The 17,353-nt window shown below is 37.2% G+C and overlaps 1 protein-coding gene across 1 annotated transcript in view; it reads right to left on the minus strand.

The window, feature by feature from the left end:
* Window positions 1–12,086, minus strand: part of LOC126473917 (RRP12-like protein) — a 144,655-nt gene extending 132,569 nt beyond the window's left edge. The window contains exon 1 of the mRNA XM_050101272.1: window positions 11,870–12,086. Within this exon, the coding sequence (XP_049957229.1) occupies window positions 11,870–11,999 (130 nt within the window). The 5' untranslated portion in view covers window positions 12,000–12,086. The remainder of the gene's footprint in view (window positions 1–11,869) is intronic.
* Window positions 12,087–17,353: the final 5,267 nt, after the last annotated feature.

Raw genomic sequence — 17,353 nt, forward strand, 5'->3', positions numbered from 1 at the left:
CATAGGTGTTGAGGGTGAAATTAGTAATAGCTTCCCAAACATTTTGAGCTGTTTTGGAGTGGCATAAATGGCTAACACTGTTACAAGTGTATCAAAAAGTACAACTTCAGATTTAGACCATGTACTTACAGATATTGACAGGAAAAACCGTAATCTATTTATAATAGCCCTTGACATTACTGCCAGATAGTAAAGCTAAAGAAAGGCTTGGCAAAACCAGCAAAATTATAGGCCTTCAAAAGAATCTTCTCAGAATGTAAGCTACATGGTTTTTAATGGGCGCTGGCAAACCAAACCAGAGATATATCATTATCATCAATTTTCTGCTATATTAGCAGGTCCTTTGCCTCTCCATTTTCTGCAATCCATTGCTTCCTTGTTGTTGTTGTTGTTGTGGTCTTCAGTCCTGAGACTGGTTTGATGCAGCTCTCCATGCTACTCTATCCTGTGCAAGCTGCTTCATCTCCCAGTACCTACTGCAGACTATGTCCTTCTGAATCTGCTTAGTATATTCATCTCTTGGTCTCTCTCTATGATTTTTACCCTCCACACTGCCCTCCAATACTAAACTGGTGATCCCTTGATGCCTCAGAACATGTCCTACCAACCGATCCCTTCTTCTAGTCAAGTTGTGCCACAAACTCCTCTTCTCCCCAATCCTATTCAATACCCCCTCATTAGTTATGTGATCTATCCATCTAATCTTCAGCATTCTTCTGTAGCACCACATTTCAAAAGCTTCTATTCTCTTCGTGTCCAAACTATTTATCGTCCATGTTTCACTTCCACACATGGCCACAATCCATACAAACACTTTCAGAAACGACTTCCTGACACTTAAATCTACACTCAATGTTAACAAATTTCTCTTCTTCGGAAATGCTTTCCTTGCCATTGCCAGTCTACATTTTATATCCTCTCTACTTCGACCATCATCATTTATTTTGCTCCCCAAATAGCAAAACTCCTTTACTGCTTTAAGTGTCTCATTTCCTAATCTAATTCCCTCAGCATCAACCGAGTTAACTCGAGTACATTCCATTATCCTCATTTTTCTTTTGTTGATGTTCATCTTATATCCTCCTTTCAAGACACCGTCCATTCCATTCAATTGCTCTTCCAAGTCCTATGCTTCCTTCTTAAGGCTGCAGTATGTTGTACCATCGATCACGTCATCCAGTATCTGAAATCTGTTCATTCCTAGCTTCCTTTTCCTGTCTACATAACCTTCTAAAACTGTTTTTATCAGTTCGTCATTCTTTTTTAATATATGCCCAATCCAATTTCTTTTTCTTCTTTTTATTACATCTAGTGACTGTCTTGTCTCTTCCACTCTTCTCAGTACCTCTTCATTTTTTACTCTGTCCATCCAACTTATTCTTTCCATCCTCCGCCATGTCCACATTTCAAAAGCCTCCAGCCTTTCCTGTCTTTCATCCTCAAGGTCCATGTTTCAGCATAATACAGAAGAACCCTCCATACAAGACATTTTATGAGTCTTTTCCTGAATTCCCTGTCCAGAATGCTGCAGAAAATGCTCATTTTCTTATAGAATACCTCTTTTGCCATTGCTATCCTTGTTTTAATTTCTGTGCTGCACTTCCAGGTGGTGTCTATCCTGATACTTGCTGGCAGATTAAAACTGTGTGCCGAATCGAGACTCTAACTCGGAACCTTTGCCTTTCGCTCTACTATCTGAGCTACCCAAGCACGACTCGTGCCCCATCCTCAGAACACTACTACTGTCAGTACCTCATCTCCTACCTCCTGGGTAGCTCAGATGGTAGAGCACTGCTCTTACGGGCTTCCAGAAGGTGCCACTAATTGAGCCTAAGGGAGTCATACCAACCGCCACACAATTTTCACATTTCACTGATTACAACTCAGGGAATCCACAGACTGACTGCATACAGTAACTGACATTTAATATTACTGTTTTGATAGTTCTAATGACACACTTTTGTTCCTGGCTCTGGTAATTTTATCCACTGTAGTAAAATAATGTAAAGGTTTGTAAGTTTCTCACTAAAATGCACTAGGATATGATGACACTTACATATTACCACCTAGTAGATGAAATAATGGTGCCAAATGGATTGTAACTTTCAACTGCTTACAAGTTCCTTGCTTGTTAATAATGTCTACTTGGAGAGTGCACTATTTAAAAGTTTGATTTTGTTTCTTGAGTTGCATTTCAACATGTGCATCAGATAGAAATGGCAAAAACACCTACGGTATTTAGAGACATAACTGAAATAGTAAAAAATCTGATAGGAATCTCCAGAGGATGAGAATTTGACCCTCTTGATAACAGATTTGCAGCCTTCATGTATCTGGCTGGAAATGAGAGGAGTAGGATTTATAATGTTCTGTCATCATCAATGTCATTAGAGCAGGAGTCCTAGCCCAGATTATGTATGAGGCTAAGGACAGATTTTTTGAAGGAATCATGACTATCAGCAGTAGTAATGCATATAAGTTGGTTAACGTAAATCACATGTTGGACAGAGATTTGAATTCCACTCACCCAGAAAGTCAAGTACCAAAACCAGTGTTATATTTCACTTGGTACATTATGTGACTAAATTTCACTTCTATTTTGGCATATCGTAGGAGATAGGCCCTACTACCACATCAATTCAGAAAAGTGATCAAGTTCCATTACTATTCATGAATTTAACGTGTTGAAAACAATCATACAAAAGACTATCAATCCAAAGGGCCCGGGTTCGATTCCCGGCTAGGTCGGAGATTTTCTCCGCTCAGGGACTGGGTGTTGTGTTGTCCTAATCATCATCATTTCATCACCATCGACGCACAAGTCGCCGAAGTGGCGTCAAATCGAAAGACTTGCACCAGGCGAACGGTCTACCCGACGGGAGGCCATAGTCACACGACATTTCATTTCATACAAAAGACATAAATCTGAATGTGATAAAATGTGTGAAATCACTTCTGACTAACTGCAATCCATCAGCAACCTAAAATGTGCCAAATAAATCAGTCATACACAGAGAGTATAAAAGAATATTAATAGGTACATACATAAGAAGGTACATACATAAGAATAACATGTTTTTAAATACGCTAGTGTCAACATAACAAACACATTTCAGTGAAGAGGCCATAATAAAGACCGCCACTTTCTGATAAGTGTAAGTCAGCGACTTCATGCCACCCTGCAATGCTTGCACTTGTTATCAACTTTACCCACACAACAGTTTTGTGCACCATAGCAGTAAATAGCCATTGTGAATCTACATCTACATCAAACTCTGCAAGCCATTTAATGGTGTGTGGTAGAGGGTACTTTCGGTACCACTATCTGATCCCTCCAACCCTGTTCCACTCATGGATAGTGCGTGGGAAGAATGATTGTCGGTAAACCTCTGTACTGACTCTAATTATCTCCTATAGTCAATACACGAGATGTACGTGGGGGGAAGAAATATGTTGTCCAGCTCCCCCTGAGAAGTGCTGTCCCGAAATTTCAATACTAAATCTCTCCATGATGCCCAATGCCTCTCTTGTACCATCTGCCACAGGAGTTTGTTTAGCATCTCTGTAACGCTCTCTCGCCAGCTAAACGATCCCATAACAAAATATGCCGCTCTTCGTTGGATCTTCTCTATCTCCTCTATCAGTCATACCTGACAGGGATCCCAGATAGATGAACAACACTCATGAATAGGGCAAAAAAGTGCCAGATGAATTACATTCCTTAAGATTCTTCCAATGAGTCTGGGTCTGGTGTCTGCTTTTCCCACTTTCCCACTTTTATATGGTCATTCCACTTAAGGCCGCTCTGGACAGTTACACCCAGATATTTTACAGCAGACGCTGTCTCCAGCTGTTTGCCATCAATAGTGTAGCTGTAGAGTAGTGGATTTCTTTTCCTATGTATGTGCAATATGTTACATTTTTTTAATTCAGGGCCAACTGCAGAGTCTGCACCATTCATCAATTCCCTGCAGGTCATTCTGCCAATTCTTACTATCTTCCAGTGTTGCTACTTTGGTACAGACAACTGCATCCAATGTTTTCTATTAGTATATATATATATATATATATATCAACGGACCTATCACACTTCCCTGTGGTACTCCGGATATTACCTTTACATCTGTCGATTTAGTTCCAATCACAGGTTTGCTCCGATACTCCATAAGCTCGTATTGTTTTTATTAAACAGCAATGTGGGACGGTGTCAAATACCTAACTCAAATCAAAGAACACAGCATCAACCTGAGCGCCATTGTCCAGTGGCCTGTGGATCTCGTGCAGGAACAGAGCGAGCTGAGTTTCGCAGGATCTCTGTTTGCGGGATCCATGTTGATTTGTATAAAGGAGATGTTCATTTTCCAAAAACATCATAATTCTTGAGCATAAAACATGTTCCATAATTCTAAAATAGACTGACATCAACGATATAGGTCTATAATTGTGTGGATCTGTCTCATGGCCTTCCAGTCATTAAGTACCTTTCATTGTTCAGGTGATCTATGACACATAACTCCTAAAAGGGGAGCAAGTTCTTTCACATAATCTTTATAGAATTTTACAGGTAGCCTTTGCACAGCTAAGTGATTGTAGCGGCTTTTCAATTCTGTGATCGGTTATCTCAATATCTGCCATTTCGATGTTCGTATGATGACTGAAAGGAGGGACAGTGTTACGATCTTCCAGGTGAAACAACTTCGGAAGACCAAATTCAGTATTTTGACCTTATCTCCATTATCTTCCATTTCTGTGCCAGTGTGGTCACTGAGAGAATGAACAGATGATTTTGACCCACTTACTGATTTAACACATGACAAAAATTTCTTAGGGTTTTTATTCAGGTCGGCTGACAACATCTTACTTCCAAAATCACTGAACACTTTCCTCATTGCTCTCCTTACGCTCATTTTTGCTTCGTGCAGCTTTTGTTTGTCAGATAGGTTTTTACTTCTCTTGAATCTGAGATGAAGTGCTCTTTGTTTATGTAGTGCTTTTCTAACAGGGCTATTAAACCATGGTGGATCTTTCCCATTTCTTAAAACCTTACTCTGAATGTACTTGTCGAGCACATTGAACAATGTCTTTGAATTTTTTCCAGTTGTCCTCCACATCTTCATTCTCATCACTGAGTATTTGATGCTGATTGCTGAGATATTCTGAAATTTGTATCCTGTCACCCTTGCTGAACAAGTATATCTTCCTACCTTTCTTAACATTCCTTGTAGGACCTACCGTCATAGATGCTGTCACATCCTTATGATCTCTGACACGTTGACTGATTCAATAAGTTCAGGTCTGTTTGTGCCAGGAGGTCTAAGACATTACCCTCTCGAGTTGATTCTCTAACTATCTGCTCAAAGTAATTTTCGGACAAGACATCCAGAACAATGTCACATGATTCCCTGTCTGTGGCATCAGTTTTGATGACGTAACACTCCCAACCTATACCTGGCAAGTTGAAGTCACCCCCTATCACAACAGCATGATTAGGAAATTACTAATAATATTCTGTAAGTTCCATCTGAAGCATTCTACAACTACAGATCCTGACCCAGATGGTCTATAAAGGCATCCGATCACCATTTTTGACCGTTCTTTGATACTCAATTTCATCCAGATTCATTCACATTCGAAATCTGTAATAACCTCGCTAGATTTTATCGAATTTTTTACTGCAATAAACACACCACCACCATTGGTGGCTAACCAATCTTTATGATAAACATTCCAATCTGAACTTAGGATTTCGTTGTCATCGACGTCAGGTTTCAATCAGCTTTCTGTTCCCAGTACTATCTGTGCATTATAACGTTCAGTAAGCGATACTAATTCTGGGACCTTTCCTTGGATGCTCCTGCAGTTTACTAAAATCATATTAATCTTTTATACCTCTGATCTGTGAGGACCAAGATTCTTTGAGGTCCCTGTGGCTGATTTAATAGGCCAATATTCTTTGGTTCCAAGAGAGGGGTTCTCTAACCTAAAAAAGCCCCATGTACACAACACACGTAATCTGCAACCCTAACAGCTGTTCCCTGCGTGTAGTCCAAGCTTTACCTATTAAGGGAAACCCTACAATTCTGCATCTGATAGCGGAGGTAGTGAAATTCACACCCAATACTGTCGCAGAGTTGTCTGAGCCGCTGGTTTAGATTTTCCACTCTGTTCCAAACCAGAGGACTGTAATGAACCCAGGGTATGATGCTACAAATAGATAGCTTAGCCTGCACACTGCATGCATTGCTAATTGCCTTCACCAAATCATCCAACTGCTGAAAGGAGCCAAAGATGGCCTCGGGTCAATCCATACCATGTGGTCCAAGAAAAAAATAATTGCTTGCTTGACCATCTCAGAAAAATTTTATATTTGCTAGATGAATTCCCCAATGTTTTGCAGTCACAAAAATATTTTTAAAAAAATTTACTGTTTATTATTTTGAAATGGTGGCCATATTTGTTCCAGGCGCATGCGTTTTTTCATATTTGCAAGCATCTACATTTTTACAATTATTCAGTAGTGGTTTGTCCTAAGTCTTTCAGATAAAATACACTTAGTTCAACACACTCTGGGCTACATTTTAACATCATTATCACTTAGCTGAATGTATTTTTAATATATTTTAATAGTTCAAAATCATCAGCCACTAATTAAAAAAAAAAACTCAATTTTTGAACAGTAGTTTTCTGAAGAAAGATTAATTTCTCAGCTTTAATATTTTTTCTGCTATTACACTGTATAGTATGGTTACTTTTTATGGAGTATCAATGGTGAGCAGCTTACACTTAAAAAATACACTAGGCCTATTTTAAAAAATGGATTTTCTTAAATTTTTCCATTTTGTGGCCTGCAATATCTTTGTTGGGGGACCAGACAAAAATCTGAAAATTTCACAGTTAATAGACCTTTATGATATCAAACTTCAGTATAAATTTCAACTTTGAGATTCAATTGGAAGTTATGGAAAAAATACAAACACGAGTCAAAAATACGGATTTTAACTTATGCGATATCTAGGCTTATGGAATAAAATATATCAGTTACAATATATAATTTAATCATATTTATGATTACTTACTTTTTTACTGAAAATAAGCCTACTAGTTACATTATATTGTTCTCTTGTTACTTGTTTTTAGTACATCGCTTATTGAACATTTGAGAAATTTGTTCACTCAGTTTGGGTGTTAGATTACAAGTTTGCCCAGTCACAGTGGTAAATTCCATGGGAGACAACTTCCTTAGTACACTTTTAAGTGGCATCCAGACTTGATCCTTCTCAAATATTTTAAAGACGTCTTTGGTCCTGGAGGGTGATAAAATACAACATGTACATCTTGGTTTTGATAGTTAATATTATCAACTTCGCTTATCCACAACTGTTCATCATAAACACAAGCCATTATGTCTTTATTTTGAAGAACAGTTGTACTAGTTTTCCACACTGATGAAGTTCATTATCAGGCGAAGTTGATGTGATCTTACATTTCAGTGAGTTGTGTGAATGGGGTACAAAACAATGAAAAGATCAAGTGTTGTACCTTTCCTTCAAGACACTGTCATAGACTTCTTATATTTCCTCACATTGTACAAAAAACATAGGTAATTCCTTTGACATGTTTTTTTACAGAATTCAAACATTTCTTGAGGTGTTATGATATGAGTGTCATCGGTCCGCTGCAGACTTGCTTTTGTGACAGCTCACTTTGTTGTTTTCCCTAAACCATCACAAGCATTCTCCTCACGGCATGAAGCGAAAAAGTGCCATTCTACACCAAACCCAAAATCTTCTTTATGAAAGGAGATGTTAATAATTTTTTTTGTTTTGTTTTTATATTGACTTGCTGCCTCATCCGAAAATTAAGTCAGTTTTTTTTTTAATGGAAGGGTGATGCTGTTAAATGTAGTTTGTTAATTTTAGTTGAAAAATGTGCACCGCTGTAGTGTTGTGTTGAAGGTAGTCACTTATGACACAAAGCTGTGGCTAATTAGTTTATCTTCCTCTTTATAATAGAATACAAATGGATGAACTGTGGCCTGTTTGTTTACCCAGTGGTGCCCTTGTACTTCATCTTGAACAACAAAGGAATAATTTTCCAAAAAGTCAGCAAGAACTAAGCATTCATCAGCTGCCAAGATTTGCTTTTTGTCTTTCAAAAATTTACTTTGAGCTTTTACAATAAAATGATGCATTTTCAGATTTTCAAGGTTAGCCACCAACACTTCAAAAACTCTTCTCATGATTTAATGACTGTCATCATTTCATTTCTGTACTGTGTCACCCATTGTCTGTGCACGACTGACCAAAAAGGTAATGAAATTTTTTAAGTATTTCATTTCATGGTACTTGCATGTTGCTTTGACCTCTGGGCCAACTCTTAAGTAAAACAACACTTTTTATTCTGCACTGTAAACTTTAATGTCTTCAGGATACACTCCATACACACTTTTATGACATGCTTCATTAATAATAACACCAAAAGAACACTGAGACACCATTTTTCAAGAACTTCTAGCTAAGTAAGTGTGAGCAGACAATTGTTGGTGTAAGGTGGAAGACAACAATCAGACTTGTATAGGCTTGCAAATGCAATTGTTAGCCTGCTGAAACAATTTCCACAGCATTGTTTCGACAAATAATCATTAGTTAGTGTAATGCGGTGTGCTACATTATGCAACTGGTATACTTTATTTGATTAGCCTACCAGATATCACTGATGTTAAAAAACGTATTTTTGACTCCTGTTTGTAATCTTTTTTCCATAACTTCCAATTGAATCTCGAAGTTTAAATTTATACTGAAGTTTGATATCATAAAGGTCTATTAACAGTGAAATTTTCAGATTTTTATCTGGTCCCCCAACAAAGATATTGCAGGCCACAAAATGGAAAAATAAAAAAAAAAATCATTTTTTAAAATAGTGTCTTCTTTTAAGTGTAAGCTACTCACCATTGACGCTCTATAAAAAGTAACTATACTATACAGTGTAATAGCAATAAAAATATTAAAGCTGAGAAATTGATCTTTCTTCGGAAAACTACTGTTAAAAATTGAGTTTTTTAATTTGTGGCTGATAACTTTGAACTATTAAAAGTATATTAAAAATACATTCAGCTAAGTGATAATGATGTCAATTTGTAGCCCAGAGTGGGTGAACTAAATGCATTTTATCTGAAAGGCTTAGGAAATCCCTACTGAATAATTGTAAAAAATGTAGATGCTTGCAAATACGAAAAAATGCATGCGGCCTGGAACAAATATGGCCGCCATTTTAATATAATAAACAATAAATTTTCTTAAAAAATATTTTGTGAGTACTAAACATTGGGGAATTCACCCAGCAAATATAATTTTTTTCTGAAATGGTCAAGCAACCAGTGCTGGACCACTTGGTATGGACTGACCCCCTCAGAACACAAGCAGCAAGCGTCATTCATGCCGACATGTGCCACTACATGCAGCCGGTTGATCAATAGCTGCCGGCAGGGCCTCCTTCACATCACGGATGAGAACTCCCAGCAAATATACCGAATTCACACTGGAACTCTTTCCATCCTTGTTTGCTATCTCTCTGAGGGGCTCTGTCATCCACCTAACACTGGAGCTCCCAATGACTAGCATACCCACCCTCTGTACTTGTCCAGACTGTGCAGGAAAATCAACCATTGGCCCAACAGAAGAGACATCTCGTGCTGGCTCAGAGTTATCATCAACACTGGGTAGCACCTTGTACCTGTTGCTAAGATGTAGGGAGCCAGTCGCATGGCCTGCTACCCCTTTTGACTTCCACCCAGTGACACGCGAACCTACCACTGTCTGCCTCCCACTCTGGATTGAGGACGGACCGGTCAGTTGTGGTGTATCAGAAGCCGCAACAACATCCAGGTCACCAGAGGATTCCAGTGGCACCAAAGGTGTTGCAGGTCTTGTCACTGGCATCCCAATGTCACCGCAACTTTGAGCATTAGCTAGAAGCGTGCTGATGGTAGCCAACACAGCTTCCAACTGTTTACGGAAAGCAGCCAACTCTCTTTGTATCCACTCACAACAAGTACAGTCCCTAGCCTTATCGTACTGTGTACAAAATAGATATAAGGTTTCAAATGGTGCTACTGAGTTTGAAAATATACCAAAGGAGAATAAAGTAACACTAAAACTTGATGTGCAGATTTCTCACTGTACTCTTAAGACCACAAGCTATTAAACAGAAATAAATTTCTCTACTGAAGTTGATGTATTTACAGATACCTGTTATTAGAAATCCTGTTTGCCGAAAAGTTACTGCACAAGACAAATATTCAAACTAGAATGCACTTATCTAAACTGTGTGCTGTCTACCAGCACAAAATTAATACTTAGTGGCATGACGGAGTTTCTGATGACAGTAAAATTTACACTAGGAAGCCGCCCTACACAAGGATACTCACAAGACTTATGTAACAACAAAAACAAAGATTAATTTTCTAACCACTAGTCTACACAGTAAAGTACACACGGCGATTAACTTTTTTGCAGAAGAACGTGATAAAAAACCAAAGACTAAATTAATTTACAGTTTATCAGACAAGGGCTGCTTTTGCTCTGCTACGCATCCTCTCAGCTCAGCGGCTGCCGCTACAACCTAATTTTTATTAATGTCTGGTTGTAGCGACTGATAATATTATTTACAAAAATGACCAAAGAGGCTGTACCCGGTCATTCTAGCAAACTGCTGTTAACTTCTGTAACACATTAACCTATTACATGTTTGTTTCATTGATAAGCTATAATCTGGCTTCCCAGGGAAAAGGAGCCACTCACAAGTTTCCACTCCCAGCATCCTCTGCTCCAATGTCAAGTTAAAATGTGTGATCCGTAGGAATCGCTGCTTAAATGGACAACACAACTTGTATTAATCACATACGGTTTAGATTCATGTGACATATTGCATCTATTTTTCTATAAACAATGTTGGCTGAAACAATGTCCTTCAAATTTGTACCACATCTTGTACCATTATCTGTCGGGCAATGAAGGAGGTACACATAATTAACTTTACTATTACAAATCATTGTTCAAATCCAATATACGAAGAGTCACAACATTGCTAAAGGCAGTTGCTATTTGATAAATGTAATTAATTTAACTACACAGACACTGGAAAAGCTGATGTGAGGCAAGTCACGCAAGCCTTCTAACATTCGACAGGGAGTATCTCAGGAAACAGCTTATCCAAACCCACAACTGCACGGGTGTTAATGACAAGGCAAGATGTCACTGAAGATGCACAGTAGCATCAGAGTAAAGAATATTTAGTGCATAGTCAAACAAGTTTTTCTGCCAATGCTAAATCAGGGAATATACTGTCTGAAATGTTTTCCTGAGCTGAACTGCTATAGAAAAATTATTTGAACATGTCTATCTCATACTCAGTAAGTAAATTTAGTGCAAGAAATGCCACATTCAGCTACTGAATTTAGTGCCAAATTAAACTCTGTTTACAGTAAGAAATTTAAAGGTTTTAGTAAAATATTTAATAGATGTTGATCACGTATGCAGTACTATCCCGTATGGCACTGCTGCGAAACCGTACTTATCGCTTGTTGTCAACCTGCAAACGTCAACATTGAAGCTGAATACAACATCCACAGCTTTAAGTTCAAATCTACGTTGTACTACAACAAAAGTAGCATACACTAAAGAGACACAAAATAACTGCTGCCAGTAGCAGTAAAGCAAGTACTTTTACCTCTGTCTCTTACTTGAACGTGTATTTCGCGCATAAATCCTTCTCTAAATAAATACTCTTCAAATATAAATATTTTTAAAATGCATCTGACGGGAATATGGTAACGTGGGCGACACAAACTTAATTTAAAGATTATACATACCCAAATTTTCCTGAAAGAACCTAGATTTGGCAATATCTCTATGCTTCTGAATTTCCGGGTTTGAACTGGAACTATGACCTTTTTTCCATCTCTTGCCTTTTCCTTTTACACGATGTCGAAACGATCCCATGACGATCTCACTAACCACGCTGTTTTAGTTGCAATTGTAAACAACACAACACATGGGCACCTCCGAGTTTCGCCAAAGTCCATACGCCTGGACATGCATCCAAAGTCTATCACATCACCACCTACGATCCCACGCGCATTAGAAACTAGCGCCGGCATACCGCTCGTACATTGAAAATACCGCACAGACTCATGCCAGCTAGCATGACTACCAAAAATGTTAAAATACCGTTCAGTTTACTGATATCATGTAGCTTCTCTCACCATAATTAACCATCCATACAGACATATCCCGTAAATGGCCATAATATAGCTGTGTAAATATTTAATTTCTTTTTTTTTTAATATATATTTTGTGTTTGTTCAGTTGATTCTTCCCAACTAATACTGTTTATCGTGAATATCTTCTATACAATAGATAAATAACTACGCAACCATACTAAACTCCTTTTAACGAATTAACCATCACCTGAGACCTTTAGCAATTTCTGCTAAATGAAATTTAGTTATCTTTTGTCCATCAAAAGTCAGATACACTTTTTTTTAATTCTTAACAAATACACCACTTCAGACAACTTTGTTCAAGCACACTTAATGTGTGGATTCAAGACATTTTACTATCAATGCCAATACCTAAAAACTTAACATTACCTAAACTTCTACTGACAAATCTCATAAACCAAATAAAATTTGTTGGGTTTTACTTTCATTGAGCTGGAAATCCATTGGCTCGAAACCAGAATACCACCTGTGATATGGTGTCTTTAGTCATAGTTTGAAGGTATCAAAGTTTAAAATGACAAAAAGTGATATCAACAGTGTAGAGAATGTAGTGGTTATAATATAAAATGACAAATGATTTATTATTAGAATAAACAACGAAGGTCCCAAAACCGAACCAACTCCACTCTTAATTTCAGCTATCTGCAATCTCTCCTTCCCAATACATACAATTTGTTTATGGTCATTAAGTGATTGAAAAATGTTAGCTACTTTGTTGTTAATGGTTATATAATAAACGAATTTGTGGAGAAGAGAATCATGCTCTACACAGTCGAAAGCCTTGCTAAGATCCCACAAAGTAGCGTGAGCCAAGTTTTTCTATCCTTAAGCAATAAACGCTTTTTTTAATCAAACAGTCAATAGCATTAACAGTAGATTTGCTCTTCCTAAAGCAGAATTGTGCAACAGAAAAATGTTGTTATATTCCACGTAATCATATAACTGGTATTAGATGATGGATTCTAAAACATTAGATAAAACTTGTGTCAGAGATAGTGGGCAATAACTTGAGGGGCAATTTCACTGTCTCTACTTACAAACGGGCACAATTCTCGACAATTTTAACACCTGTGGAAATACACCTTCATTAAACACTTATTTATACGATAAATGAGAGGAAATATTAAAAACCAACTATTTTTTAACATATTACTGAAATGATCGTATATGTCTACATTGTCAGAAGGCCTAAAATTATTTACAATACTCAAAATAACATGTGGTGTCACCTTTGACCAAAAAAAAATAGTCTTTCGATGCAGAACTTACACCATTGCATTTTATGCTTTCAAAAATTTAATCAATGGACTATATACAAAAGTTATTAAACTCAGCTGGTGATACAGCTACAGCCTCTTTTTCTTTGCTTTTTTGCCACAGAGTTTTGTTACAGACCATGGGTTCTTGCACTTATTTTAGAATGACTATAGTAAATAAGTTATATTGTTTCTTAGCCTCTTATCCTCATTTGTTGCATGCTTATAAAACTTTTGAGCTCTTAAGTATCTTAGCTTCGTCATATCTGTTTTGACTAGCCCATAAAGATTGAAATAGTTTAACATTCTGTTTTTCATACTTGATAGTTGAGAAGTATGCCATCTATTCTTATGCCCAAGTTTATTTGTGTTGGGATTGACTTTACATTTACAGTGAGAGAAGTTGGTCTCAAATATATTTAAGCAATCATAGAAAATGTATTGCACAACAATAACTATTACTCTTAAAAAAATCTTTCTAAACATAATTCTCAAGTGAAACTATAAAATTAGAAACTTTGTCCTGCATTATTGATCTTGTACAGTCACTTTAGTCTCTTTGAGCTCTTTAGACTAAATAGTAGGCTTAATTATTTCTACTCAAAGCGAACCATAATGTGAGGAACCATAAACAGCTACACAAGAACACATTTAATCCTTACTAATAGTTATAAGTATATTGTGGAGACAAGCAGTCTCTCTTGTAAATTTTCAGTTAGTGAAACTATAGTTAAATTGTCTTAACATATTTTTTAAATTCATTTACATTATGTGTATCTTTTGTTACATCACCACCCATCATTATACTATTCTTTGTCCACTGAGGACTACAAAAAAATTTAATAAATTCTCAAGTTCTTCTAAAAAGGTTAGTGCATCACTATTGGATGACCTATGTAGTGATACAATAACAATTTTAAGTGCTCAAAATACATACTTGGAGCTTTAAAGTGCTGCTCAATACACAAAAAACCAGATCTAATTCACTACTACCATATATTAAAGCTCTCTTAACATAAATTGACACACTCCCTTGAATATGCTGCTCTCTGCTGAAAGTATTAACTACATGGAAATCAACCAATACAAGACAAGCTATTTCATTTACCTTCATTCAAATATAATGAATCAAGCATATTCTCATTTGCAAAATCATTTAAAACTATATGTTTTCCACTCATACCTTTAACATTGAGACAGCATATTTGAAATGACAAAGTTGTTGAGCAAGTTGTAATATAAGGACATTAATTAATCTTGCTGTTTTTTCAAAACAATGACTACCCATAGACTGGACCATATCACAGGGTGAGGAACTGTGTGCAAAATTATAAAAAGTTATTTTCCATAGAACTAAATGGTAGTGACTCTAGCCTAAATATTTATGCCAAGCCTAACTGATAAGCTAGATTTATGATTCATCATTCACATAATTTTTTCGAAATTTATTCAGATGGAGGCCATGAGTGGTAGAAATTTTGTACCCAAGTCAGGTATGTTTACAAAAGAGACATTTTTAAAGTGTTTAGAAAGTTTCTTTATTCCTTCATTTACTCTTGTTACTTCTGTGTTCACACATGACCAGAACAGAAGAACATGGCAAAATGATATGGAGAACAGCATAATTTTTCTGTTTTGTAGTTCATGCAATGTTTTTCTTAATGACAATAAGAAACCTTTTCCCCTCATTTCCTCTTACATCATTTGTTCCAGCATGAAAACTGCAGCTCCAGTAGCATATGTTGATGAAGAACTTGCCAAAACACCTTTAAATTTTGCACCAAGGTTTATTGTGGTTAGATAACATGGCTCAAACGGTTTTCAATACTATATCTTATTTTCCTACTTGGCTGTTGCATAGATATGTATTTTCACAGGCCTATGTCTGCTTTTACAGCTTGGTGTCTTTGAGCTTTTCATTTCATTACTTTCATTGACATTCGATCTGAAATTTTTACTACAGTCTTTACTCACTTCACTTTCATTAGGCTTAAGCAGTTTAACTCATAAGGCTATTTTAATGTTTAAGATGCTCAAGAACACTACATCTGTTTTTCAAGCGTGGTAAATTTACATTACTTTCCTTCAGCCTTGAATTGCAACTTTTTGTGATAGGAACAATGGTCCAATATCCTAAGTTATCCTTTGGCCTCCATCGATTGTTTGGTACTACGTAAATTTTTAATAAACTGACCTAATCTTGGGAAAGTTTTTACTGTGTATTCCTTTCTCAATTCGTTCCTCAATTCCTCATTTTCCTTTTTTCAAAGTTAAGTTCTCCTCTACTACACTGCTGTCAGCTGCATCAGGACATTATGAAATATATGTGAATGTGTAGTGTTTGTTTTTCGGGCATGTCCAGCAGAACAGACACTATGAGGAATCCGCAGCTGTAATGGATTATATGTAAATTGAATGTGGAGAGAGGAAGAAAGGAAAGGGAAGGGATCACTCCTGTCAGCTGCATCAGGACGTTACACAGAATCAGCAGCGATAAGTGAAAATGTCTGCTGGACTAGGATTCAAACGCTGGATCTCCTGCTTACTGGAGATATGTGTTAACCATTGCACCATCAAGGATACAGTGTTATCGCAACTGTGTGGACTATCTCAGCATTCAACCATTCATCGAACACTACCTATCCACAGACCCTGTCCATTTCCTCCATGCTTGCTACTCTGAGATTCCCACAGGAGGTCGAACGTATTTGTGTATACGGACTGAAGAAGGTGGATCCATTGCCCATGGCCAAATGAGCAGGCACCACGCGGAATCCGCAGCTGTGATACATTATATGCAAACTGAAGGTGGAGAGGGGAAGAAAGGGATGTCTTGATGCAGCTGACAGCAGTAATGCTCTCCATTTCCTTTCCTTTCTTCCCCTCTCCACCTTCAATTTACATGAATGTATCACAGCTGTGGACCTCACATGGTGTCTGTTCTTTCAGACATGGGCAATGGATCCACCTTTTCAGTGCAGATTCACAAATACATCCAACCTCCTGTGGGAATATCAGAGTGGCGAACAAGAGGAAATGGACAGGAGCTGCGGGATAGTCTGTACAATTGCGGTAAGACTGTGTCCTGAATGGCACTGTGGTTAGTGCATCTACCTAGTAAGCAGGAGTTTCTCGGTTCAAATTCCGTTCCAGTACACATTTTCACCCAAAGCTGCTGATTCTGCGTAATGTCGTTATGAAGCTGACAGCAGTGATACCCTCCCTTTGCTTTCGTTTCTTCCCCTTTCCACCTACAATTTACATAAAACAGCTTACAAAATACTCCTGTGATGTAACCTAACATAATGCTGAAGTGTGTGGGACTAACCCGAAACAGGGTTTAACCAGTAATGTCTTCCATGTATTTTCTGCTATCTCTATCTAACAGTAGTTGCCAGTAACTACTCATTAGGTCATGGCTGCTCAAGTTTTTTGCTTTTTTACACCTTTGTAAAAGATAATCCAAGTTTACCAGTTGCTTGTGTTGTGACAGAATAATGCAGTTCGTTGCATGAGCATTGACGGTTTTAGGCACAGTGCCTCTTTGGTTACTGTGTGCATCAGGTAGAAATATTCATCGTCTAAATGTTCAGTTGTCTGATTGTCCAACATCCTCTAAATTTATTTACTGACTGGTTGTCTTTGGTCAAAGGTATTGGTCAAGACTCACTGTGGAGTAGTTAATGATTCTTGACTTTCATTTTACAGGTGCATTTTTGAACAAACCAGATGTTTTTAAAAATACACTGGTGTAGCACCTTAATACTGCATTTCCCATTTAATTATTTTTCTCTTTGATTATTTACATATTTTTTTA

This window comes from Schistocerca serialis, chromosome 4 (genome assembly GCF_023864345.2).
Source record: "Schistocerca serialis cubense isolate TAMUIC-IGC-003099 chromosome 4, iqSchSeri2.2, whole genome shotgun sequence".
Classification (NCBI taxonomy): domain Eukaryota; kingdom Metazoa; phylum Arthropoda; class Insecta; order Orthoptera; family Acrididae; genus Schistocerca; species Schistocerca serialis.